The sequence below is a fragment of the Vombatus ursinus genome, unplaced genomic scaffold (genome assembly GCF_900497805.2).
Source record: "Vombatus ursinus unplaced genomic scaffold, bare-nosed wombat genome assembly UNPS02005317.1, whole genome shotgun sequence".
Taxonomy (NCBI): domain Eukaryota; kingdom Metazoa; phylum Chordata; class Mammalia; order Diprotodontia; family Vombatidae; genus Vombatus; species Vombatus ursinus.
This window is the reverse complement of record NW_020945095.1, coordinates 553-25,941: the sequence shown is the minus strand read 5'-3', so window position 1 is coordinate 25,941 and position 25,389 is coordinate 553. Positions and strand designations below refer to the sequence as shown.

At 43.3% G+C, this 25,389-nt stretch overlaps 1 protein-coding gene across 1 annotated transcript; it reads left to right on the top strand.

The window, feature by feature from the left end:
* Positions 1-4: 4 nt before the first annotated feature.
* Positions 5-24,911, top strand: LOC114032464 (mitochondrial import inner membrane translocase subunit TIM44-like). The gene is made up of 9 exons (XM_027847779.1): positions 5-46; positions 3,619-3,723; positions 11,274-11,444; positions 12,875-12,955; positions 14,479-14,628; positions 15,329-15,468; positions 16,261-16,346; positions 24,395-24,487; positions 24,685-24,911. Exons 1-9 carry the CDS (start codon positions 5-7, stop codon positions 24,894-24,896), a joined length of 1,080 nt encoding a protein of 359 aa, XP_027703580.1. The 3' UTR covers positions 24,897-24,911.
* Positions 24,912-25,389: the final 478 nt, after the last annotated feature.

The window sequence follows — 25,389 nt, the reverse complement described above, 5'->3', positions numbered from 1 at the left end:
CAATATGGCGGCGGCGATAAGGGGTGGATGGTGCCGCTGCTCCCGGGTGAGGTGCTGGGCGAGCGGAGGGGGGAAGGGAGAAGAAGGAAGGGGCGCGGCGCGATCCCGGCCTCGGGCTGGCCCCCGGGCCGGGCCTGGCCTGTGTGCTCCGGGGCTCCCAAGGGGCGGGGCCGAGCGGCATGCTTCGGCTTGGGGAGGGCGAGCCGGCGAACGCTCGGGGGCGAGGCCGTGATTGTGGCGGCCCGGCCTGGACCCCTCCGACCCCGACCTTCCTCGTCACCTTGGGGCCCGCGAGGCTTTCAGCCCTCCTAAGCCTAGCGATTTTGGGGCCCTGGGTGGGGGGCTGCTGCCCCGGAACGCGGCTACTCCGGGAAAGGGGTGGAGGGGCCACCGAGGTCTTGGGGCCTGCCGCCCGCAAGCACGACAGCTTAGGCCCTGAGCGACCACAGCCCCCTCCTGCAGATGAGGAAACTGAGGCCCACAGAGTTGAAGGGAGTAGCCCAAGGTCACACAGTAGTGTACGTTAGACTGGATAGGAACCTAAGTCCTGCCTTTGCAGGGGAGGGTTCTTGCCCCAGGTCACACAACTGGTAGTAATTGTCTGAGATTAGAACCCACGTCCAGTGCTTTCCTTCCTGGGCCATGCTGCCTTGTTTTAGACTTGAAAAAACTGAGGGCCACTCCTGCCAGTCTTTCCTCAGCTAGAGCCCAGGCCAGGGACAAGAGGGAGAAAATGACAAGGGAGGGTGATGTCACAATGTGAAAGCCAGCATTTGAGTTGAAGAACAGTAGAGTCAGGACTGGGCGGCAGTTGTGGGGGTAAAAGTTGGGGAGCGGTTTACTGGAGACTCAGTTTAGCTCAATATGTCATCGCTGTGCCCTGGCAGCCTAAAAGGCTATTTCAGAATCTATTGAAGAGAGTAGTAGGGCTCAGAATGAAAGATGATGGTCATTAGTCAGACCCTGTCATGATCAGTTCCCAACACATATTTTAAGAATATTGTCCAGCCTAAGAGTTTTTGGGGGATGGTGAAGGACCTTGAGTCTATGACATAAGGACCAGTTGAAAACTGGAATTCTTAGCCTGGGGTAGAGAGGACTTGGGATAGATATTTAATGGCTATCTTAAAGTGTTTGTAAGGCTCAGACCCTGAAGACAGATTAGATTAGACTTGTCTTGATTGGCCTTGGAGCAGAGCTAGGAGCAGTTTGGGTAGAAGTTACAGGGAGACATATTTAGCCTAGAATAAATAAAACTTCCTAAAAGTTGGAGCTACCCCTAAGTGTAATAGACTGCTGAGAGGTGCTGCGTTTCCCCTCACTGAAGATTTGCAAACAGAGACCAAATGATTACTTGTTGGGTCTGTGGTAGATTCCTGTGGAGGCTCATGTTGTATTAGATGGCCTCTGAGGGTCATTCAAAGCCAGCCTTTCTTACCTGGTTCTGACTGGGCTGCTTGAGGATTCTGCTTGTTCTTATCTGACCATATCCAAAGTGTTGTATTCAGTTCTGGGCTTAGCTTAAGAAAGAACATAGATAAGATGGAAAGTATCCTTGCCATAAGAGGATCAGTTGAAGGAACTGAGTATGTTTCAGCTGGAGAAGAGAAGGATCAGAGTGGGTGAAGGGACGTGACAGTAGTTTTCAAATATTGGAAACATTGTCATAATGAAAAAGATTGAATTTTTTGCCCTCAGAGGACAAAACCAGTAAAGTGTGGAAATTGAAAAGAGTTGAATTAGGACTCTGACAATTACGTCTATCCATAAATGGAATGGTCTGCCTTGGAAGGTAATGAGTTCTTCCATAGGAGCACTTAATGCGCAGTTAGAATGACCATTCGCCAGGAGTGTTAAATTGGAAACGCTCTTTCAGCTATGGATTGAACTGGGTGATTACTGTGGTTCCATCTAGTTCTAAACTTAGGTAATTCTGTGATTCTCTTCTCTGGGAGGGGATAAAATATTACTGGGGGAGAAGGTTGTGCATCTGTCTCAGAATTTATGTAAAATGAAGGAACCATATTATTGCCCTACAGTGCATCTTGGAATAGGAGCAGACTCTGTACACCTTTCACTCCCTGTCCTTGCTCAGCCCTTCAGCAGCAACATAGGATATACTAAGTATGAACCCAGCTCCTCCTAAAACTGACACAACTCAGTCTCTCCTATAGCTGGACGTGCAACACAAAAGTTATCGCAGAACTGTATCACTGAGTTTCCAGGGACTTAAAAAGTCAGAAGCAGTTGAATCTTGTGGCATTAGTGGTCTGATCTAAAAGCATTAGAACAAAAGACCAGGGTTCTGATCCTGGCTCTGTCTGTAATCAGTGAAAGAAATGGGGGGAGGGGAGGAAACTGGGGCCCAGAGAATGGAAGGGGACTTACCCAAGTCACACATCAGGTTATAGGTAGAGCTGAGATTACCACCAACGCCCATCCCACTGCCTCCTGCTATTCCTAGAAACAAAAACTTATGTAGCCTCAGATTCTGACAGAGCATTAGAAATACAGACCTAGAAACACAATGAATTCTGTCTTTTCGTGTTTGTTTCTATAAACACGTAAAGTCATTGTGAACTCAGAAAGAGTAAGAAAATGAATCTGAATGGAGTAACAGAAGGCAGTGATTGGAAAGGTGGAACTAGTAGGAGTAGCACGGCTATAATAGAAGTACGTCAGTGGAGACAGGAAGGAAGGAAGGAGCTTTCGAGGGAGAAGAGGGAAGGCAGGGGAAGGAAAAGGTTTCTGGCTGAAGATCTTCATCAGCAGTTTTTTGACTACCTTAGGTCTCAGCTTCATAGAATTTAGAGTGGGAAGGGGTTGGGCTATGCTTTGGGGATTATTTCCTCCAGCTCCTTCATTTTATAGGTGAAAAAAATGAGGCCTAAATAAGTAGTGATTTTTTTTTTCAAAGTCACACACACACAGTCTAAATACCAGAATGAGAGATTCTAATCCAATGTGCTTGACACTAAACTGGGGTGCCTATTCATCTCTCATAGGTCCAAATTTAAGTGGTAAGAAAGTCGATGAAATTCTGATCTTGGAAATTAAGAGATCTGGGATTTCCCTTTCTTTGTTCTGACAGCCATTTCTTTCTCAGTTTAGGCAGGTTTTATCAATGTAGGTAAAAATAACTTTCGGTGTGAATTGGTGTTAGTTTTTAATAGGTTTTGTAAATTTACTAGGTTTCCTCTCAGATAGGTGTTAAGTCAGTTAAAATTAGCAGTAAATAATGGGAAAAGGGGCTGGAAGAAGGGTTGGAGCGATCAGGCAAAAAAAAGGGAAAGAGACACAGTGAGGGGAAGGGACACAAAGAAGAATTAAAGAACAGTTGATATGAAGGTTTAAATAAATAACAAAGGAAGCGATCACCTTTTACCCAAGCTAAAGAAATTCTGCTATAGCTCCCACTCTTTCTGTGACCTAGGAGCCAGAGTGTACCTTATGCAGATCCCAGTTGTGGTATCTCATTTTATTCCTTTTTCCTCTTTATTAGGCATAGGACAGATTGATAAGAAGATTCTTATTCTTTCTCCTCCCTCCAGTGTTTCATTCCACAGAGGTAAAATAATAATTCCTTTTTTTTTTTTACTCTTTCTCCCCTGATTTTAGAGATGCCTTGGCAGTGGGACCCAGTTTCTCTCTGGCTGGTGCCCTGTGCCAGTGTCTTATGGCCCTGTCTTTCGAATATGCAGTCCAGGCTTAGAACTGCCGCTGGTAAGTAAAGCAGATTTCCTCTGCTCTCCAGGGATCTTGGAGGGGGAAAAAGGGACACTCCTGGGAGAGATCAGAAAGTGATCTCTTTTGGCAGTATGGAGTGGTGGGGTTGCTGAGAAAGCTGCTAGCACAGCAGCTGAAGCTCCCAAAGGATGCTTATTAAGTGCCTGGGCAGAATATTTATTTTTGAAGGTAGCATGCTACTCAAGTTCGTCGTAGCATTCTACTTACATGAGCTCAGAATTGTGTGACATTATATGCAATCATACCATATTCAAAATTCATTCAGCAAAGCCTGGCTTAATGCCTTTCATGTGCAGGCTGCTGCCCTCAGTGCTAGGGAAGGGAGGGAGAGGAATACAGAGATAAATAAGGCCTAATCTCTGCCTTCATGGAGCTTATGGTTCAGTAGGTGATACAACACACACAGGTTAAATGCTGTTTGTTAGAGAAATTGATGTGAGAGAGGTACAAACCAAGTACAGGTAGAGAAAATCCCTTCTGTCTTGAAGTTCTTGAAGGGTGGATGGAAATTGTGTAGGTGTTTGGGCAGAGGAGTAGCATGAGGGCAGGAGGTGAGAAAATGCAGTCTGAGTTTGGGGAAGAATCTCATTTGTAGGGAAAAAATCTGGAACGATAGGTCAGGGCCAGACCGTGCAGGGCTAAGGGACTTGGATGTCATGGCACTGTCGGAATATGTGGAAGGTTTTTTTAGCAGAGGAGTAGCCCATCATGTACAAGTGGGTGTGGGGACTCAGTTTATAAAGATCTCAAGTTTGAACATTAGTCCCAACACTGATTGTGGAAAATGCTTGTGTGAAAAGTGTAGGATCATATGAATTGAAGCAGGAAGGGAATGATGCAATAATCTTGTCACGTTCCCTCATTTTACAATTGGGAAAATATGAGGCCCACGGTGGTGAATTCAACAAATATTAAGTACCTGCTGTGTCTAAGGAGAGACTTAGGGTGCATAATGAATAACCATCTTGTCTTAGACTTAGGAAAATACAGATTCAAGTCCTTCTTTTGGCCCAGACTCCGTGGCATTGTGAGCAAATTATTTTCAGTACCCCTGGCAGCTCTAAGGCTTTAAGTTGAGAGAGGGTGCCCACTTGTATTACAGTAAAGATTCTGCACTGATGATGTCATAGGTCAAAAAAAAAAAGAGATATGTAAGTTACTGTACTAGGGATACAAAATAAAAGGAAAATAACTCCTTCCCTTGCAAAGCTTGCACCCTACTGGGTGTGTAGCATACAAACATGAAACATCCATAACATGGTAATTTGGGGTGGGGGAAAAAGCCCAAACAACTGGGGAGATGAGGAAAGACTTCACAGGGGAAGCAAAAAAGTTGAATCCTGAAGGGAAGGTGAATAAATCAGAAAGATGGAGATGGGGAGGGGGATGACTTGTGAAAGTACAGGGTTGTGGGAGATGTGATGTTGAATTAGCAAGACAGTTGGTAGGTCAAAAAGCTTTCCCAGTGATCACAAAGGTAGCAAGTAGGAGATTGAAGACTCTAAATCCAGAGGTTTTTCCACTGTCTCCAGCCCACAAGGCTGATTGTACATGTAGATGGATTGGGAACTGGGTGAATAGGCTAGCCCAAGGACTAGTACTTAAGGGTTGCTTGTCAGGTTGGAGGACATTTCCAGTGGAGTGCCCCAGAGATCTGTGCTTGGCTCGGCATTCTTCACCATTTTTATTGACTTAGATAATGGAATAGATGGTATTTATCTCATTTGCAGACAATACAAAGCAGGAAAGAATAGCTTTCACGCTGGATGACAATCCTGGAAGACTAGAACACTGGGCTATCTCTAATAGGGATAAATGCCAAGTCCTCTTAGACTTGGATTCAAAAAATTACCTTCCCTAGAAGATGGTAGAGGTATGGCTAGGGAGCAGTCTGAACAGCTGTAGAAATTGCATTGGATTGACCTTGTGCTCAATAAAAGTCATTTGCAGCAGTCAGGGAAGCCAGTAGAATCCCAGTCTTCATAAAGAGAGGCCTAGTTCTTGGAGTTTGAAAGGGGATAGTCTCGCCAACCTCTGCCATGGCCCTATCACATAATGGAGTGTTGTGTTCTTTTCTGGGCATAACCTTTTAGTTAGGAAGGAAAGTAATTAGATAGTTGAAGTTTCCAGAGGAGTGCAAAATGGTTACAGGGAATGAAGAGCAATTGAAGAAATAAGGGATGTTTATCCTGGAAAGGAGAATGCCTAGATAGAACATCATAGTCTGTGTATCTTCACATATTTGAAGGGCTGTTATGGATATGAGGGTAATATTTAACTTGTTCTACTGTGTCTAAGAAGTTAGAACCAAGAGCAATGAATAAAAGTTGAAAAGAAATAACATTTAGACTTAATGTAAGGAAAAAATCTTCCTAATAATTAGATCTATCTCAAAAGGAAAACAGTATCCCAGAATGTAAGTGAATTCCCCTGATCTTGAAGCAAAGGCTTGTTGTTTACTTGATTTTTTTTGTGGGGGGCAGAAGGTAGAGGGGAATTCTTGTTTAGAAATTGAGTTAGATGATGTCTGAGATCTTTCCAGCTCTGAGAGTGCAGAGACTTCTCTCCTGAGATCTGGACTTATAGTTCCAACTGTCTGTGGAATGTAGAGTCATAGAAGAGACCTTTAAGATCATCTAGTCTTAACCCCTTTTTTATAGAGGAGCAAACTGAGGTCTAGAGAGGGTAAGTGAGTTGCTTAAAGCCATGCAGCTAAGAGGAAACAACTAGGTTTTCTGCCCAGATCTTCTAATGAAAAGCTCAGCTTTCTTTTTATTACATCATGCTCCCTGTTCACCTGAGCACTCCACTCATATCTAAAGCTCCATATTTATAAAACCAGAATTATCCTCTTTGAAAACCTTTTTTTGGCTTCCATGTTTCCATCAGTGGAACTGCCACTCATTTACCGTAGTGAATTGTACACAGTGCTTGTGACTCCAGAGTCAGCTTCAATTTTTTTTCACCCCACCTCTCTTCCCCCAAGTCCCCACCTTTCCATTTTCATTACCATCATGCACATTCACCTTGTTAACCTCTTGTAAATAGTCTCTCTGTCCTCTGTTTCTGGGTATTTTCCCCTCCCTACTACCTGCATCCTCAGTCTATCTCTTATTCTGCTGCCAGACTCATCTATCTCCTGGACAGCTGGGATCACATCATTTCCTGGCTTATGAACCTTCAGTGATGGTCTATCCCCTAGTGGATGAAGTCAGATATTCGAGACTTTCTATAATCTAGTACCAACCTACTGCCTTTTTGGCCTTACTGAAAAATAATTCTGTCTGTCTATCTGTCTCTCTTTCTTTCTCTCTCTCTCTTTCTCCCCCCCTCCCTCTTCCCACCCTCTTCCCTTCTCCATGCTTAGGAGCAGCTAGGTGGTACAGTGCATAAAGTTCTGGGCCTGGAGTCAGGAAGACTTGTCTTCTTGAGTTCAAATCCAGCCTCAGATACTTCCTAGCTATGTGACCCTGGGCAAGGCACTTCACCTTTTTTGCCTCAGTTTCTTCATCTATAAAATGAACTGGAAAAGGAAATGGCAAACCACTCCAGTATCTTTGCCAAGAAAACCGCAAATGGGGTCACAAAGAATCAGACATGACTGAAAAGTAAATGAACACAGTTTATGCTTAAACAAAACAACTGTTCTTGCCTGTGCTTTCCTGCTGCCTCCATGCTTTTATTTGTGTTGTTCCCTACACGTTCGTGCACATATGCACCCTATACACACGTGCACATAACAGATACTGTTTCCACCTGTTGAAGTCTCTTTCAAAGCCCAGCTCAGATGTCACATTATTATGTCTTTCACTTTTTTTGTGCCTGTCTTACTGCTCTTGTTAATCTCTTAGAGGGCAGGTGCCATGTTTTAATTCTTTGTATCTCCCCAGCACTGAGCACATGGTTGGCACCCTGTAAGTTAAAGGAATGAAGCACCCTGTAAGTTAAAGGAATGAAGCAGCCAAGGTAGTGCGACTTAGACTGCCCGTTGTCAGCCTTTTTCCAGTGCTTTATTATGTCCTTCTCTTTCTAGTACACTGTGCTTTGTGGATGACATGAAATTGGGAGGGATAGTTACTATGATGGAAGACTGAATCAAGAGCCCAAAAGATCACTATAGGCTGGAGCAATGGGCCATAACTGAGAAGATGGCATTTAAATTTGCATTTAAGGGGTAAATGTAATTTTAGTCTGCATTTAGTCTGGTTCAAAAAAGGGAATTGTGTAGTATGGGGGAGATGTGGCTAGCTACCAGTTCATGCAAAAAGACCAAAGGTTTTTAGGTGACTACAATGTGGTTCAACCTGAAAAGCTAATGAAGGGGGGCGGAGCCAAGATGGCGGAGGGAAAGCAGTGACTTGCTAGAGCTCTCCCCCAAAGCCCTCCAAATGCCTACAAAAAATGACTCTAAACAAATTCTAAAGCAGCAGAACCCACAAAGAAACAGAGTAAAACAAATTTCCAGCCCAAGACAACCTGGATGGTTGATCAGAAAGGTATATCGCGCTGGGCTGGGAGAGGAGCGCAGTTCGGCGTGGGCGCGCAGGCCACAGCGACCCTGGAGCAGGCCTCAGAGGACTGAATCGTGGGCAGCTGTGGCAGTTTCCAGACTTCTCAACCCACGAGTGCCAAAGACAACTTAGAAGGTCAGTGGGAAAAGTCTGTGACTGCGGTGAGAGAAGAAGCTAGATCTCAGCCACCCCGAGGGAAGTGGCTGCCTTCTGAGCTTCAGGCCCGCAGACTGAGGGGGAATCGAGTGGCTGATCAGAGGGGGATTGCAGGGATCTCTTGCTTTGCCTGTGCTTGGATCTGGGTCACAGTTCTGAGGGGTGGTCCTGGGGCGAGGAGGAGCGCTGGCATGGTGGAGCTTGTTGTGGCGGTGGAGAGGAAACACCTTGCCCCTTATCATGCCATCTTGGAAGAACTGACACTTTTCAGGTCCCTAAAAGTATCTCTGAAAACAGAGATAAACAGATAAAACAGAGACAAACCCCCGAAGCTTGAGACAGTACATTTCTCCACATTGGAAACAGACTTACCTTAACAAAGAGTTTAAAATTCAAGTGATTGGTTGTGAGCATGAGCAAGCAGCGCAAAAAGAGTCAGACTATATTATCTTACTTTGGTGACAAAGAAGATCAAAACGTACAACCAGAAGAAGAAAACAAAGTCAAAGCTCCTACATCCAAAACTTCCAAGAAAAATATGAACCAGTCCCAGGCCTTGGAAGAGCTCAGAAGGGATTTTGAGAAGCAAGTAAGAGAAGTAGAGGAAAAACTGGGAAGAGAAATGAGAGTGATGCAAGAAAATCATGAAAAGCAAGACGACAGCTTGCTAAAGGAGACCCAAAAAAATACTGAAGAAAATAACACCTTAAAAAATAGCCTAACCCAAATGGCAGAAGAGGTCCAAAAAGCCAGTGAAGAAAAGAATGCCCTAAAGAGCAAAACTGGACAAATGGAAAAGGAAGTCCAAAAGATTACTGAAGAAAATACTTCCTTAAGAATTAGAATAGAGCAATTGGAAGCTAGTGACTTTATGAGAAATCAAGACACTGTAAAACAAATCCAAAAGAATAAAAAATTTGAAAACAATGTGAAATATCTCATTGGAAAAACAACTGACCTGGAAAATAGATCCAGGAGAGAGAATTTAAAAATTATTGGACTATCTGAAAGCCATGATCAAAAAAAGAGCCTAGACATCATCTTTCAAGAAATTATCAAGGAAAACTGCCCTGATATTTTAGAACCAGAGGGCAAAATTGAAATTGAAAGAATCCATCGATCTCCTCCTGAAAGAGATCCCCAAAGCAAAACTCCTAGGAATATTGTAACCACATTCCAGAGTTCCCAGGTCAAGGAGAAAATATTACAAGCAGCCAGAAAGAAACAATTCAAGTATTGTGGAAACACAATCAGGATAACACAAGATTTAGCTGCTTCTACATTAAGGGACTGCAGGGCATGGACTATAATATTCCAGAGGGCAAAAGAGATAGGATAACAACCAAGAATCACCTACCCAGCAAAACTGAGTATAATTCTTCAGGGAAAGAAATGGTCATTCAGTGAAATAGAGGACTTTCAAGCATTCTTGATGAAAAGACCAGAGCTGAATAGAAAATCTGACTTTCCAATACAAGACTCAAGTGGAACATGAAGAGGTAAACAGGAAAGAAAAATCATAAGAGACTTATTAAGGTTGAACTGTTTACATTCCTGCATGGAAAGATGATGTTTGTAACTCCTGAGACTTTTGTCAGCATTAGGGTAGTTGGAGGGAAAAAATTATATGTATGTATATATTTATAGATAGATAGATAGATAGATAGATAGAGGGCACAGGGTGAGTTGAAGATGAAGGGGTCACATCTGGAGAATAAAATGAAGGGGTGAGAGAGGATTATACTGGAGAAGGAGAAAGGGAAAGGTAGAACAGAGTAAATTATCTCACAAAAAAACAAAAAGGCTCTTACAGTGGAGGGGAACCAGGGGAAGCTGAGAGGAAATGACTGAATCTTATTCTCATAGGATTTGACTTAAGGAGGGTATAACATACACACTCAATTGGGTATGGAAATCTGTCTTAGCCTACAGGAAAATAGGAGGGGGAGGGGACAAGAGAGTAGGGGGATGATAGAGAGGAGGACAGATTGGGAAAGGGGGTAATCAGAAACAAATACTTCTGAGGAGGCACCAGGCTCAAAAGAAAGAAGAAATGGGTGGGCGGGATAGGATTAAGGGAAATAGAGTTAGTTTTCACAGCATGTCTACTGTGGAAGTGTTTTGCATAACTGCACATGTGTAGCCTATATTGAGTTGCTTGCCTTTTCAAAATGAGGGTGGGTGGGGAAGGAGGAAGGGAGAATATTTGGAACCCAAAGTTTTAAAAACACATGTTTAAAAAAAAATGTTTTCTGGGAACTGGGAAATTTTTCATGCAACTGGGAAATAAGAAATACAGGAGGTGTACAGAAATCTGTCCTGCCCTACAGGAAAATAGAAGGGGAAGTGGGGGAGACTTAGCAGGGAAAGGAGACCAGGGGAAGGGGTATTCAGAATGCATGCCATCTTGGGGTGGGGGGAGGGGCAAGATGGGGTGAAAATTTAGAACTCAAAATATTGTGGAAGTAAATGTTAAAAACTAAAAAGAAAAAAGAAAAGAATTTAAAAAAAAAAGAAAAGCTAATGAAACATAAGGCTACATCAGTAGAAATATAAAAGAATCAATAGAAATCTGGTTTCCAGAACAAAGGAAGTTAATTTTAGGTCCCACTATCCTCCTCTTTGATCAGATATTATCAGGTGGACTGTGGTCAGTTCTGGGCAGTCTTTAGGAACTGGGATATTAACAAACCAGAGTCCAAAGAGAAGAAAGTGACTTATCATTTTTTCTATTTTAAAAATAGAAACTAGATTTCACTTGATAAGTTGAATATTTGATTCACATTCAGTCATGTTGGGGAAGTTCTGTGCTTCTGGTTTTTCCCATGAGTAATGATGATTTTCTTTAAATTTTTTTAGGCAAAGTGTTATTCTTCTGGAAGCAGGAAAAGTTTCCTATCTGGCTTGTTAGAAAATATCAAACAAGAATTAGCAAAAAACAAGGAAATGAAAGAAAGTATAAAAAAATTCAGAGATGAAGCTAAGAAGTTGGAAGAATCAGATGCACTTCAGGAAGCAAGAAGGAAATATGTAAGTCATTTAACAGAACATGGTGCTGGTTCACTTTGTGTTTTTGAGAGTGGGAGAGAATGGAGATTTGAGAAGGGAAGTTCATAAAGTCACAGAATGTCAGAGCTGAAAAATGCATCAAGTCCCCAAAGGGTCTTTTTGTCCCAGCTCTGTGCCTCAGGAAAGGATATTATTTGTTTAAGCTCACATGCCTGGTTAGTAGCAGAGCAGATCTGAACCGAGGTCTCATGGCTTCCAGCCCATTATTCTTTCTATTTCACCAGCTAATAAGGTTTGATTAGATAAACTGCCTTTAGATGTAAGTAGAATAAACTGCTTTAGGAGACAGCGCATTTCCCCTTAACTGGAGTTTTTTTGAGCAGAGCCTAGATGGTCCCTCATCAAGAATATTACACAGGGAATTCTTAAGACCTCTGAAGTCCTTTCAGACTTTTTCAGTTCTTCAGATACTTACTGGTAGAGTCATGTGAGGACAGGACCTGTGTTTGATTTTCTTATGCTTTTTTCCCTAAAGAAATTAAATTTTAAAAATTTATACTATAACTAAAGAATTCTAGCTCAGCTCCCATTACTGTGCAATGAATTTCCATTTTGTTGATGGATCTCATTGGACTTGAAATTTTTAACGATTTGTTATATAGCTTGTGTGCTACTCTTAGCCTGTCAAAGGCTTTGATTTAACTGAAGAGCCACAGTAAAGATGCAAGAGGGAATTATGCCCTTGGTTGCAGCATTATGGCCAGACCTGTTTTATTTTTATTTCTTAATTTTACCTCAGTAATAGCCTGTTTGTTGGGTGACATTAAAGACCATGGAATTCTCATGGGACAGACAATTTGGATATGACCCATAACTGGTTTGTAATGGGATTTAAGCAGTATGGAACATTAGATTTTATCATGTATAATAGCAACAAATGATATAGTTGGGGATAAGAGTGGAAAAAAAATTGGGGTGTGTTGATCTGCCATGAAGTGGGCAGGGAAAGAGATACAGTTGGAGGATATAAGGAGTTCTTTATCCTGGAATGGTTTTGCTACCATGTGTTTAGGCTGTGACAAGAGGAAAATTACCTTCCCCTTTGTCCAGAAAGGTGTTATGGGCAGGTCGATTACTCTGGGGCTAGAATGAGACTCAAGAAGTCCTGGGCCAGCAGCTTTCATTTACCTGCTATAGTAAGAAGGCTGGTTGTCTGAGGCTTGCTCCCTCTCCATGCAGTCCCTGTACCACAGCCCTGGAGCAGCCCTGAGACCCCCTCTAGTTAAAGAAGAAAGTCAGGTCTATGAGCATGGAATTTATCAGGGCAGAAGGACTTACAACAGGCTGTCAGGGAAAGAATGAACTTTTCTGGTTGTTTCTAACCCTGTTAAAAATTAAATATAATTGGTGGCTAATTTCTGTCTTAATAAAACTGATCTTCTCTATTATAGAAAACCATTGAGTCTGAAACAGTCAAAACATCTGAAGTAATTAAGAAAAAAATTGGAGCATTCACTGGTACAGTGAAAGAGGTAAGAGACTAGAACATGGCCTTGAGTAGGGCCTTCCTCTGATTTCCACTTTTGTTGTCTTCACTGCTCACTACCACCTCCTGGTATCAGGACCTTCTCCAAGATGGTTCCATCCTCCCTTCTAGCTTCAGTCTCACTATTCCTTCCCTTCATTCATTCTGTGTTTCAGCTGAACTACATGACACTGTCTCCCAAATGTGTTCTGTTTCTGTCTCTGTACAGAGTCTTGGCTCACACTGTTCCTTATCCTTTCCTCTTAATTTCCTACCTGCCTTTAAAGTCCAACTCAAGGGCTACTGTCTCCATAAAGCCTTCTTTGATATTTGCTATTGTGTAACACCCTCCACCTTATAACCCACATAGCACTTTGCCTCTCCATTGTGCATCTCTTCTTGCTATGTATTATAATTAATCTGTTTGTATCATTTGTTTGTACCAGACTTTAAGCTCCCAGAGGGCAGGTTGCATATTTTCTTTAATTTTTGTATTTTCACTAGCTTTAAGCACAGTGTTTTACCCTTAGTAGGCATTTAATGAGTGTTTGATGATGAAATGAATAAATACTTGTAAGTCAAGAAAGTTGAAGAGAGCTTACTCAGAATGTGGACTTTGGTTCCTAATCCTAAACTTTACAAAAATTAGTGTATTGGATTAAATTAGGAGGGTCCAAGTCAGTCTTTTGAGAGTCAGTCACTGTTTTTTGAATTGCTTTTAGACACAAATATTCTTTTTCCTCTCTCCTCCCCCTTGTCCTTTCTTTCCCTCATTTTCTTCCTCCTCCTTCCCCTCCCCCTTTGAACTGCTCAAGTGTTGACTCTTTCAAAAAGGCTTTCCTGATTTCCCAAATCACTCTGTATTTATTTTGTATTATACTGTGTTTGCTTATCTGTAAACATGTATCCCTCCTGTAAAATGTAAGTTCTTGCATTGGTATTTGTATCCGCAGCACCTGGTACAATGCTTGTGTGTTGTAGGTATTTAATAAATGCTTGTTGATTGATTGGTGTGTGTAAGCAAGCTGAATTGTGTTAAATGCCTGAGGGTATGTTTTGACCTGCTGGCTCCCTGGTTTGTGTGCTGGATGCCTAGGTTGCTGTGGACGTGGGGGGGCGGGGGGGGGGACGACAATCTGAGAAGTTAGAACTGAGCCAGGATGCCAAGAATGCTCGTTACACCTAGGCTACCTCTTGTTTTGGGGGAGTCCTTGAGGGTGGGGGAGGACGAGGCCACTGCTGGGAGTTGTTCTGTATGGACTTATGGGGAAATCCCATTTTGGCCTGGGCTCCCCTAGAATCCTCTAGACTTTCAGGACTGAACTGGGGACTGATCTGAAGCCAACCCTATCCTCCAGATCAGCACTGGGCCTGAGTGAATCTATTGGGAATAAGGCCACTGGTGACAAAAGGCAATATGTGTTATGCTTTTCTGTAGCAAGGAGCTTCTGTACTGCCAGAGGAGAATTGGCAAGGCCATGGAATATAGGCTGTATTGAGGGCCCTAACCACTTTTGTCTCTTGTGCTAGAGTTTGGATGAAGTAAGTAAAAGTGACATTGGCCGAAAAATTCTAGAAGGCATGGAAGAAGCAGCCAAAACAGCCAAGCAGTCTGCAGAGTCAGTGACCAGAGGTGGGGAGAAGCTGGGCAAAACGGCTGCTTTCAAAGCCATATCTCAGGTAAGCCAGTGACTGGGGGAGCTCAGAGGATATGCTTTGTTCACATGGTATCAGGTCATAGGTTCTGTAGCTGGAAGGAGCCCTAGAGTTCAGCTCATCCACCACCCTTACCCTCGAGATGAGGAGGTAGGGGCCCAGAACAGTGAAGGCTCCTAACATTGGGCACATGGTAGAGCTGGAGCTGGAATGCCTTGGGTTTGCTTTTCTCTCCTTTGGTCTTTAATCATTTTTTTAAATTTGCCTGATGGAGAGCCTGAGGCAAAAAGCATTCTGATTTTTTCAGCTAAATAGCTGATCAGGCTAAAGAAAGGCACAGAGCCTCCCAGCTGTTCTTCAGACTGATTGGCTTTGACACCTAGTGGTCTTCTCAGAAGTGGAATGGAGTTTATTAAGTCAAATGAGCTTCATTGTCCAAAAAACGGGCAACATAAGGACACAAGAAAATAAAGGCCAAAGTCTAATATTGCAGATACATAATAGTAATGTTCATGGTTGCATGAGTAGAGATGCTGCCTACTCGTTGTTCCCTGTAATTCAAGTTCAAGAACTTTTTGTATTGTCATCTTCAGCAAATCTCAGTAATTTAGTAGAGGGTTTGGGAGGGATTCAGTCTAGCCTCCCATGGATCCAGAAACTAGTAGTGCCTTGAAAACAGGTGATAGCTTTTTGTGATCACCTGAATGGTTATGCTTTTCCTTAGGGAGTTGAAAGTGTGAAGAAGGAACTAGATCAAAGCGTACTAGGACAAACAGGCCCCTACCGAAGGCCAGAGAGACTTCGAAAACGGACTGAGTTATCTGGAGAGAAAATCAAAGAGGATAAAGTATTTGAACCCAATGAGTAGGTATTTGACAAACTAAATCCCTTAGGTTATTGACTACACCTGGCTTTGATTTTTTAACCATTTTATTTTATGTAGGTAGGAAAAGAAGCTGACCCTGTAGCTTGATCCCATGTTCTAGGCCCTCGTGACTAGAGTGTTGTTTTATTCTGGGGTTATTTTCAGTTATCTGTCTCTAACTTAATTTTCTGAGATGGTCCAGAAGAGAGTTCATGGGTCTGGTTCCTGTTTTTTCTACCAAGGATCTCATGCATCTCTGCATTGGATTCACAGAGCCCAGATCATGAGATCTGGAAGATGGAAGGGATCCTAGAAGTCAGCCAGTCTATCCCCTAATTGAGCCCAGGAAGGGGGGAATGATTTGCCCATGGAAGAGCTGGGGTTTGACCTTGGTCCTCTGGCTGCAAATCCCAATGTTGTTTCCGCTTCACCGTGGAGCATCCCTTTTGGAATCAGAAACAACAAATGAAGGGAGCTTCTTAATTGGGTACATTTACATATTGAGTTTTATACACACACACACACACTCTCTCTCTCTCTCTCTCTCTCTCTCTCTCTCTCTCTCTCTCTCTTACGTATATCAGAGCAGTGGATTCATCTGTGACAAAAGACAAGGGGTAGGATTGTTGTGATCTGAAAAAGGCAGGAAACAAGCAGTAGATAGATGCATGTGTGGGCTGGACTGGGGCATTTTGACCATCGATGGTTTTCCTGGAAGTATCTATCATGTTCCCTTTTCAGAGCTCAGGCCAAGGTTACTGATGAAATGAATGCCTTGTGATTTTCCCCAGGGAAGCAATGGGAGTTGTGCTGCACAAGGATTCAAAATGGTATCAACAGTGGAAAGATTTCAAGGACAACAATGTCGTCTTTAATAGTAAGTGGCAAAAAACTTTCTTGACCTTGGGTCATTTGGGGTGCAGCAGCCACAGCATCCTGTCTGAAGTCAGCTTGGAGAAGGGTCTTTAGTCCTCTAGGGATAGGCCTGAGCCCTGTGCTGATAATGTTTCATCAGGGACTTGGAGAAAAGCAGGTGATAAGGATGGCTAACATGCTGGATGACAGGATACAAACAGATCTTAATAGACTTGAATAATAGGCTAAATCTAGATGCAATTGAAGTAAACATAAGTACTCTTCTTGGGTTAACAAAATCAACTTATAAACTCAAGATGGAAAAGGCTTGGTTAAACACCAGCTCATAAAAAAGATCTGGGTATTTCACTAGCCCATCAGCTCAGCATGAGTCACAGGGTAGCCCAGCAGCCAGGCGGGCTAATGGCATCTTGGACCGCATAGAGAGACACAGTGACTGAGAATGAGGGTCCTAATGGACCATATTTGAAAGGTTGTGTTCAACGTGGGGTATATTTTATTTTATTTTATTTTTATTTTGTTTTTTGTTTTTGGTGAGGCAATTGGGGTTAAGTGACTTGCCCAGGGTCACACACACAGCTAGTGAATGTTATGTCTCTGAGGCCAGATTTGAACTCAGATCCTCCTGACTCCAGGGCCGGTGCTCTGTCCACTGCATTGACAACTCCAGGTCCGGTTCTCTGTCTGCTGCATTGACAATGTAAGAAGAATCCAGGGAAAAAAGACCAGCATAGCATGATAGAGATTAGAGATTCTGCCGTATTGGGGTTCATTGAAGGAGCTGGAGAATTAAAAGGCTTGGTGGGATGTTATCCTTCTTCACTTTGACCCCAGAGGACAGAACAAGGAGCAACAGGTGGGAGTTATGGATTGTCAGGTTTTGCCTCAACATAAAGAAAATTTTCCTAACAATCAAAGCAATTTAAAAATGTGCTGGACTAGAGATGGCACCTCCCCCTCGTTGGAGATTTTTGGGTAAAAGCTGGATAAACTCTTGTTGGTGGGTGTTGTCTAGAAGATTCTTGGTCAGGTGCAGGTAGATCTAGATGGTTTCTGAGATTCTGTCAGTCAATTGTCAGGCATTTATTAAGTGTCTGCTTCATGCCAGGCAATGTGCTGGACTCTGAGAATATACAGATAGAAAAAATCCCAACTCTTCTTTGACCTTAAGGTAAAAAGGGAAGAGGGAGGAGAGGGTGGAGTTAAAGGAAACACAGAATTTCAGAGTTGGACAGGTCCTCAAGAGGCAGTACGATTAGTGGAAACAGTGCCAGCTTTGGAGTCAGGAAAACTTGGGTTCAGATCTTGATCCTGACTCTGTGACCAGGGGCCTGTCACTTAACCTCTGATTACTGACCTTCCTAAATGCTATGTAAATGTCATTGTTATTACTACATGGAGACAGCTATTGTATCCCCCTAAGTTTTCTCTTCTTTAGGCTAAGCATCACCTTAAGGAAGGGCATAGAATCTCCAGTACCTGATGTGGAGATTTTGTCCAGCTTCTTGGAGGGTACCTGCTGGAAAAGAGTGAGGGAGAAAATCTTTGATCTACAAGGTAGGGAGATACCTGGAAGAGCTCTTGTCACAACAGACGCCCCTGTCATGGCAGCAGGCAAGGAGGTGGTTCTCCTGAGGGTGTTCCATCTTTATTGGTAGAAAGTTGAGAAAACAGGATCCTTCATCTTAATCACTGATCATTCAGGCAGCTGGTTTAATTCCCCACCACACCCACACAGAGCACTTTGTTGCCTTGGCTGGTAGTGTTTGCATTCTCAATGAGCTATGGAATTAGTTGGGAAAGGTCTTTTTTTTTTTTTTCTTAAATAAATGGTCCATTTTTTCATGCTCTTTCAATGTATTGATCAGTTGTGCTGGTATTTTTTCCCTCTTGAAACGCTGTTTGGTATATGGGCTGGTTCTCTGCAGGTAAATGCTTGGTATAACTATAATGATGTAAAATAAAGAAGATATCAATTAAAGCTCATTTAAAGTAATAAACAACTGACCAAAAAGAAAAACACCAAGAAAGAGTGGTCATCAAGCCTTTGCCTGAAGGGATGAGAAAATATACCTTCCTCCCTTCTTTGTAAAGGATGGCAACTGTGGCTGCGGAGCATTGTGGAATACACACAATTTTTGCTTTACGTAAATTCATATTACACAAAATCATCTTTATATAAAGAATTCTGAAAGAAATTCCCATTCCTTCCACCCCTCCAAAAAAAAAAAAACTTGATTTTACTGTGCACTATTGGACACTCTCTCCATTCTTGCTCCTGCACTTGGTGCTCCATGGCCTCCTCCCCACCCCACTAAATGTGAAGATGAATTCCACTTGTCATCGATACATAGAATGTGTACGTGCATACAGACAACACAAAATCCAGTAGACTTGAGAGACAAGCAACTCCTGTTGCAAGACAACTCAGCAGGTATCACATCCAAATAGCCCTGAGTGAAACAAGACTGTCAAATGAAGGCCAGCTTACCAAAGTTGGAGCTGGATACATATTTTTCTGGAGTGGTCCCAGTGATGGAGAGCACTGTGAAGCTGGCATAGGTTTCACAATCAAAACTAATCTTAAGTCAACAGGTTTGTATGCCTTCCAAAAGGAGTTTATGACAGGCTCATGACAACGAGATTTCCCCTTGCAGGAAAGCACCGTACCACCATCATCAGTGTGTATGCTTCCACCAAAAGGAACCTCATTAAGGGTTCCTAATTCTGGGTGACTTTAACACCAGAGTAGACACAGACTATCAGACATGGCAGGCAGTCCGTGGGAGGAATAGAGTCAGCAACAGCAACAGTTACTTACTACTGAAGACTTGTGTCTCATGACCCTCTCATCACCAACACTGTCTTCCATTTACCTAAACACAATAAAACTTTGTAGATGCACCCTCACAGCAAACATTGGCATTTAATAGATTATGTCATTGTAAAGAGAAGAGATAGACAAGATGTGAGCATGATGAAGGTGATGTGTGGCACAGTGTTGGACAAATCATAGACTTACCCTCTCCAAGCCAAACATTTGCATTCAACAAAAGTGGTGGCCCCAAGGCAAGACAACTACCAGAAGACTTAATGTCAACAGATTAGAGTGCTTCTCCGAGTGCAGTTTGTTGCTAACTTGAAGGGAAAACAGCCAATGCATGATTGACAATGGTGGAGCAGAAAAGGAGCAGGGAGCTTTCAGAGCTTTGGTGTACAACACTACATTTACTTACCTGGGTCAGAACTCTCACAGACCTCAAGATTCATTTGATGAAAATGATGAGGAAATTCAGAAACTGCTGAATGGAAAACAAGAACTCCCCATTGTTTACTAGGAGGATAGTTCATCCATCTCTAATAAGGCAGTGTTTAACTCCATCAAAAGTAAAGTGCAGGGGCAGCTAGGTGGCACAATGGACAGAGCTCCAGCCTTGGAGTCAGGAGGACCCGAGTTCAAATTCGGCCTCAGAAACTTGACACTTACTAACTGTGTGATCCTGGGCAAGTCTCTTAACCCCTATTGCCTCACCAGAAAAAAGAAAAGAAAAAACAAGCAAGTAAAGTACAAGCAAAGCTTAGAAAGATGCAGGATTCCTGACTCAGTAAGGAGACAGATAAAATTCAGTTTTACATTGACAATAACAATCCAGTGTGCTTTTATGAGGCTATTTGTGGGTCAGAGACCTATATGGTGCATCAGCTACTCAGTGCTGATGGTGCCACATTGATTAGTGATATGTTCGTGTTCCTGGAGAGATGGGCTGAATACTTCCATAATGTTTCCAACAAACCATCATCATTCAGTTCTGAAGCCACTGGCTGTATACCTCAAGATAAAGTCAGTCCCTCTCTAGCCAGAATCCAACTGAAAAAAAGGTTTTGAATGCCATTAGGTTCCTCTCATTTGGCAAAGCTCCTGGTACTGATTCTATTCCAGATGAGATTGATAAGGTGGAGGTCCACTCTTCATAACAATGCTGACTGAAATCTCCTAGGTCATATGGCAAGAGGAGGTTATCCCTCAAGAATTCGAGGATGTCTCCATTGGCCATCTCTAGAAACGCGAAGGAAATAGACTGTCTTGTGACAGTGACGGTGCGGGTCTTATTCTTAGTCGTTACTGGCGAGATGGTTGCCAATTCTTAGTCGTTAACTGGCGAGATTGTTGCCAGAGTCCATAGACCAATCTCTTCACCTGAGAGCCAGTGTGGCTTCAGAAAGGGCTGGTATGGTGTTTGATGCCCAACAACTCAGGGAAAAATGCCAGGAGCAGAAGAGAGGACTGTACACAACATTCGACAATCAGACCAAGGCCTTTGGTACTATCAGTTGTGAGGGCTTGTGGAAAATTGATCTCAGAATTTGGTTGCAGTTCATCAGTATTGTATGTCACTTTCATGACAGCATGCTTTCCCAGGTTCTGGATAATGGAAGATGCTGTCTGTCTTGCTTTCCCGGGCAGCAGTGGAGTGAAGCAGGGCTGTGTGCTTGCCCCCATGCTTTTTACCATGATGTTTACAGCCATCTTACTGTATACCTTCAACAAGGATGAAAATGACATGAAGGTCAGCTACTGCACTGATGGCAAATTATTTAGCTTGAAAAGGCTATAAGCCAAGATTCAAGAGGAGAAAGAGTTGGGTGTGTGACTTTTTTTTCCCACAGTTTTTTCACAGTGCAGCCTCTGAGGCTGAGATGCAGCAGAGTATAGATCAGTTCTCTGCTGCTTATGCTAATTTTGGCCTACAGGAAAACAGAAGTTCTCCACCAGCCAGCACCCGGTACATCCATACATAGAACTATTGGTTACAACAAGTGGAGAAATTTTGGGTACTATGGTTAAGTTCACTTACCTTGGCACTATACTTGCAGCAATGTCCACATAGATGATGACATTGACATACACATTGCCAGAGCTAGCTCAGTGTTTTGGAGACTGACAGAAAGTGTGGGAGAGGAGATGGATTAGCCTGCCTAGTAAACTGAAGGTCTGCAGAGCAATTGTGCTGACGTTATTGTATGCCTGTGAAACCTGGACAGTCTACCAGCACCATGCCAGGAAACTGAGTCTCTTCCATTTGAATTGTCTTAGGAAGATTCTGAAGATCACCTGGCAAGATAAGGTAATAACCAGATACTGGGGTCCTTTCTTGAGCTGAACTGCCAAGCACACTGCAGAGAGGGTAATTTCAGTGGGCTGGCCATGTTGACCTAATGTTGACATAAGACAGTTTTATGGAGAGCTCACGCAGAGCAAGCACTCACGTGGAGCTTAGAAGAGGTGATACAAGGCCATCCTCAAGGTCTCTCGAGAACTTTGTGAGATTTGGGAGATACTGGCACAGGACCCCCCAGCGCTGGGTCCACATCAAAGAAGACATTGCTGTGTGTGCGAAGCAGAATTGCAGGAGCTCAAAAGAAATGAGATGCACAAACTTAGAGACGTCTGTCCACCCCAAAGGTTCATATAGACTGTGTGTGCCTGATCTGTGGTAGAACCTCGTGAGCTCATTGGTCCCATCAGCCCTAGTCAGACTCACTGTACATGCACTCCAACATAGTGACGTCATTTTGGTTCTCTTGGAATGCCAAGGACAGCAACCAGCCAATCAACAAAAGAAAGAAGGCTTCCCTGACCGGATCTTGGCTGCTGAGGCCCAGGCAGGGCTTTGGAGGAGGCTGTTGGTGGCTTCAGCCATGGCTTTGTTGGCTTCAGAACAAAAGGCAGTTAGATCTCACCTTTCCCTGTCTTCTCTTTCCGTTTTATTCACAAACCAAATTTTACTTTCTTGTAACCAGATTCGAATCAATTATGTGTAACAGTCACCTGAGTGCAAGAGGACGCTGACTAGGCATGAATAGGACATTATATACTTAGATTAGAACCAAACTGGTGAAACAAATGACTGCTCTTGCTACAATGTACTCGACAGCCCTGGGCACTGAAGAGGGGGTATAGGGCTATTGACTCTTGCTTTCTAGAACCTCAGTCTTTGCACACACAGAGCTCTTTACAGTGGCAGGCTGTGTGACCAGTGCCAAATAAGGGAAGTTAAGTCAGTAAGCATTTATGTGTATGTGCAAATCACTCAGGATACAAAGAGAGGTAAAAGAGCCCCTACCCTTGAGGGGCTCACAATCTCACAAGCAAAAATGTACATGCAAGCTGTATACATGAGAAATAGGAAATAAGAGGAAAGGCATTAGAATTAAAATGGGTTGGGAAAGGCTTCCTGTAGAAGATGGGATGTTAAACCAGGGAAATCAAGAAGTGAAGGTGAAGGAGAGAATTCTGGTAATGGAAGATAGGAAGTGCCTAGAGCTGAGAGATGGATTGTCCTGTTTGTGGAACAGTGAGGAGGGCCAGTGTTACTCAATCAGAGTACCCGGGGGAGATATAAAGTATAAAAGGAATGGAAAGATTGGGATTGGGGGAGGGGAATTGGTTACAAGGGGCTTTGAACACCAAACAGAGGATTTAGTACTTGATAAGAGATGATGAGGTCACTAAGTGATATGTAGAAGGATAAGAAATGGCCCAGTACAGAACCCTGTGGGCCACCCATAGTCAGTGTCACCCTTAAGGATCCAGCAAATGAGACAGAGTGGGCAGAGAGATGGGAGGAAAGCCAGGAGAGTAGTGTCCTGAAAACCTAGAGGAGAGAGTGATAGTGTCAAAGGCTGCAGAAGAGTCAAGAAGGATGAGGATCCAGCAAAGGCCACTGGATTTGAAAATCAGGAGATCACTGGCAACTTTGGAGAGGGCAGTTTCAGTGAAATAGAAGGTTGGAATCTAGATTTTAGGGGGTTAAAAAGAGGACGAAAGGAGAGGAAGTCACCTGTTGTAGATGGCCTTATCTGAGTTCATCTGTGGGAGAGATCAGTTGGAGGGGTTCAAGGAAGAAGGCTCCAGAGATAGAACATGAGACCCTGTGCTTAGACATTGGGAGGGATGGATTCCATCCTGAACTTCGCAAAGTAAATGAATGGAAAAGCTAATCATGTGCTAAGTACTGGGGTACAAACAGAAACAATATTCTCATGAAAGAAACCACACAAACAGGGGAGTGCTAACCAGGGATGGACACTTTAGTCCTCGTGAATGGAGACATAGGGGAGGAGCTTGCTTTAGCCCTTTGCCCAGTGGCAGAGTCCACTTGGTTGTGGTTCTTGTACTGAGGCTATATGAGTATGGCTGGGGAGCAAAAAGTGAAATGCGGCATGTTTGGGACCTTCCTGAAAGAATGGACCAGGGAGACTGGCTTCAGATATTTGAAAAGCCCTCATAGGCAGAAGTGTCTGGCACAAAGGAGGCCCTTCATAAATGCTTGTTGGTTAGGTGACCTTAGATGGCAGGCCCAGAAGAATGTAGGGAAGGTGCAGAGCAGCAGTTTTCTGACAGGAGAAAGAGAAGTCAAGGAGAGCTGAGCTTTTGAATCTAGCTAATTGGGAGAGTGCCATTGACAAAGGGGACCGTTTTAGTAGATGGCTTGGGTTGGGAGACAGCCTAATGGAGATGTGGGATTTGGATTGGGAGAGAGGTCATCTGTCTGCATTGGTCCAAGCATAGAGTGAAGCTCCCCAAGTTGTATTTGCCCCAGAGCAGATTTAAAAGTGCTTCCTCAAGCATTTGACTAATCTCAAGTACCCACTTGAGAGGGGTTGTCCTCTTCCTTGCTGACCCCTCATCAAGTCCTGCCCGCTGTGTAAAGCTGTTCACAGGAAGAGACCTTGTCGTCCGATCTGATCTCTTGGTGTTTAATGGCATAATTTTTGGATTGACATTGAACAACATAATTTGAGAAGACCCATTGAAACCTGAAGAAATGCACAGAACACGGCATTTGAAAGAAGTAGAATATTTGTGCTGTTTTGCTCAAGTTAATGTACATTTATGAACTCTTAGTTTATGGTGTCATGATCAACAGTATTTTTAAAATTTTTTCTCTTTAGGTGCTTGTGTTGACAGTAACTAATGTTAGAATGAATTTTTGAAATAAAGATAAACAGTTTATTCACAGGTCCTCCTATCTGCTTTGCTTTCAGGATTCTTTGAGATGAAGATGAAGTACGATGAAAGCGATAATGCCCTCATTCGGGCATCTCGAGCAGTGACAGACAAGATTACTGATTTAGTAGGTAAGCAGACCACCCTCCCCCAGGACCCAGGAACCGAGGGTGAGCACACTGCAGATACTCGTGACAAAGACTGCCATGCAGTTGGGAAGAGGAAGCTTCCAAAATCTGTGGTGCTGGGCCAGGTGTTGGGAGGTTAGTTGTACAGCCCGCCACTGGGGGTGGGACCCTGAGGCTTGATTAAGAATCTCATTCATCAGGTGGCCTGTTCTCGAAGACAGAGATGTCTGAAGTTCTGACTGAAATCCTCAAAGTGGATCCAGGTTTTGACAAAGATAAATTTCTGCAGCAATGTGAACGGGATATCATTCCCAATGTCCTAGAGGTAGGTGTTTCATGTGAGGCCCCTCAACACTTCTCCAGCATTTCTGCTTCTCAAGATTTTCAATTTCTTATGAAGGCCTATCAGTGAACATTCATCACTAACTGATCTGATTGAGGGACAATCCTAGTCCATCAGTATCCTTTGATTCTTCAACAAACCCATCAGGCATGTCATTGTTCTTAATTCCTCAGCTTTGGCTAATTAAAGATGAGGTTCATCCCAATCCCATCCCTGACTAGAGAAAGACTTTCAGGTTCTCAGAGTACTAATCACTTTGCATTTCATGTTTGATCAGTGGAAGCCCTGGCCTGGCTTGGCCTGGGACGTGCCTCAGCGAGTTGGGGAGGAGGGGATGGAGCAGCAAGGAGAGTTTGTCCCACAGAGAAACCGGGGCATTACTGTGAATCCTGCTACTGTTAATATAGCCCTCCTCTTTAAGGAAGTTTCTGACTTTCTTGAATGGTAGTGAGAGAATCTTATGATCATGCAGTTTGATAGATTGGGAAACTGAGACATGGGCAAGCCCCATTCAGGGGTAGATTTGAGGTTAGAACCAGGTTTCCTGGCTCCTGATTTGACT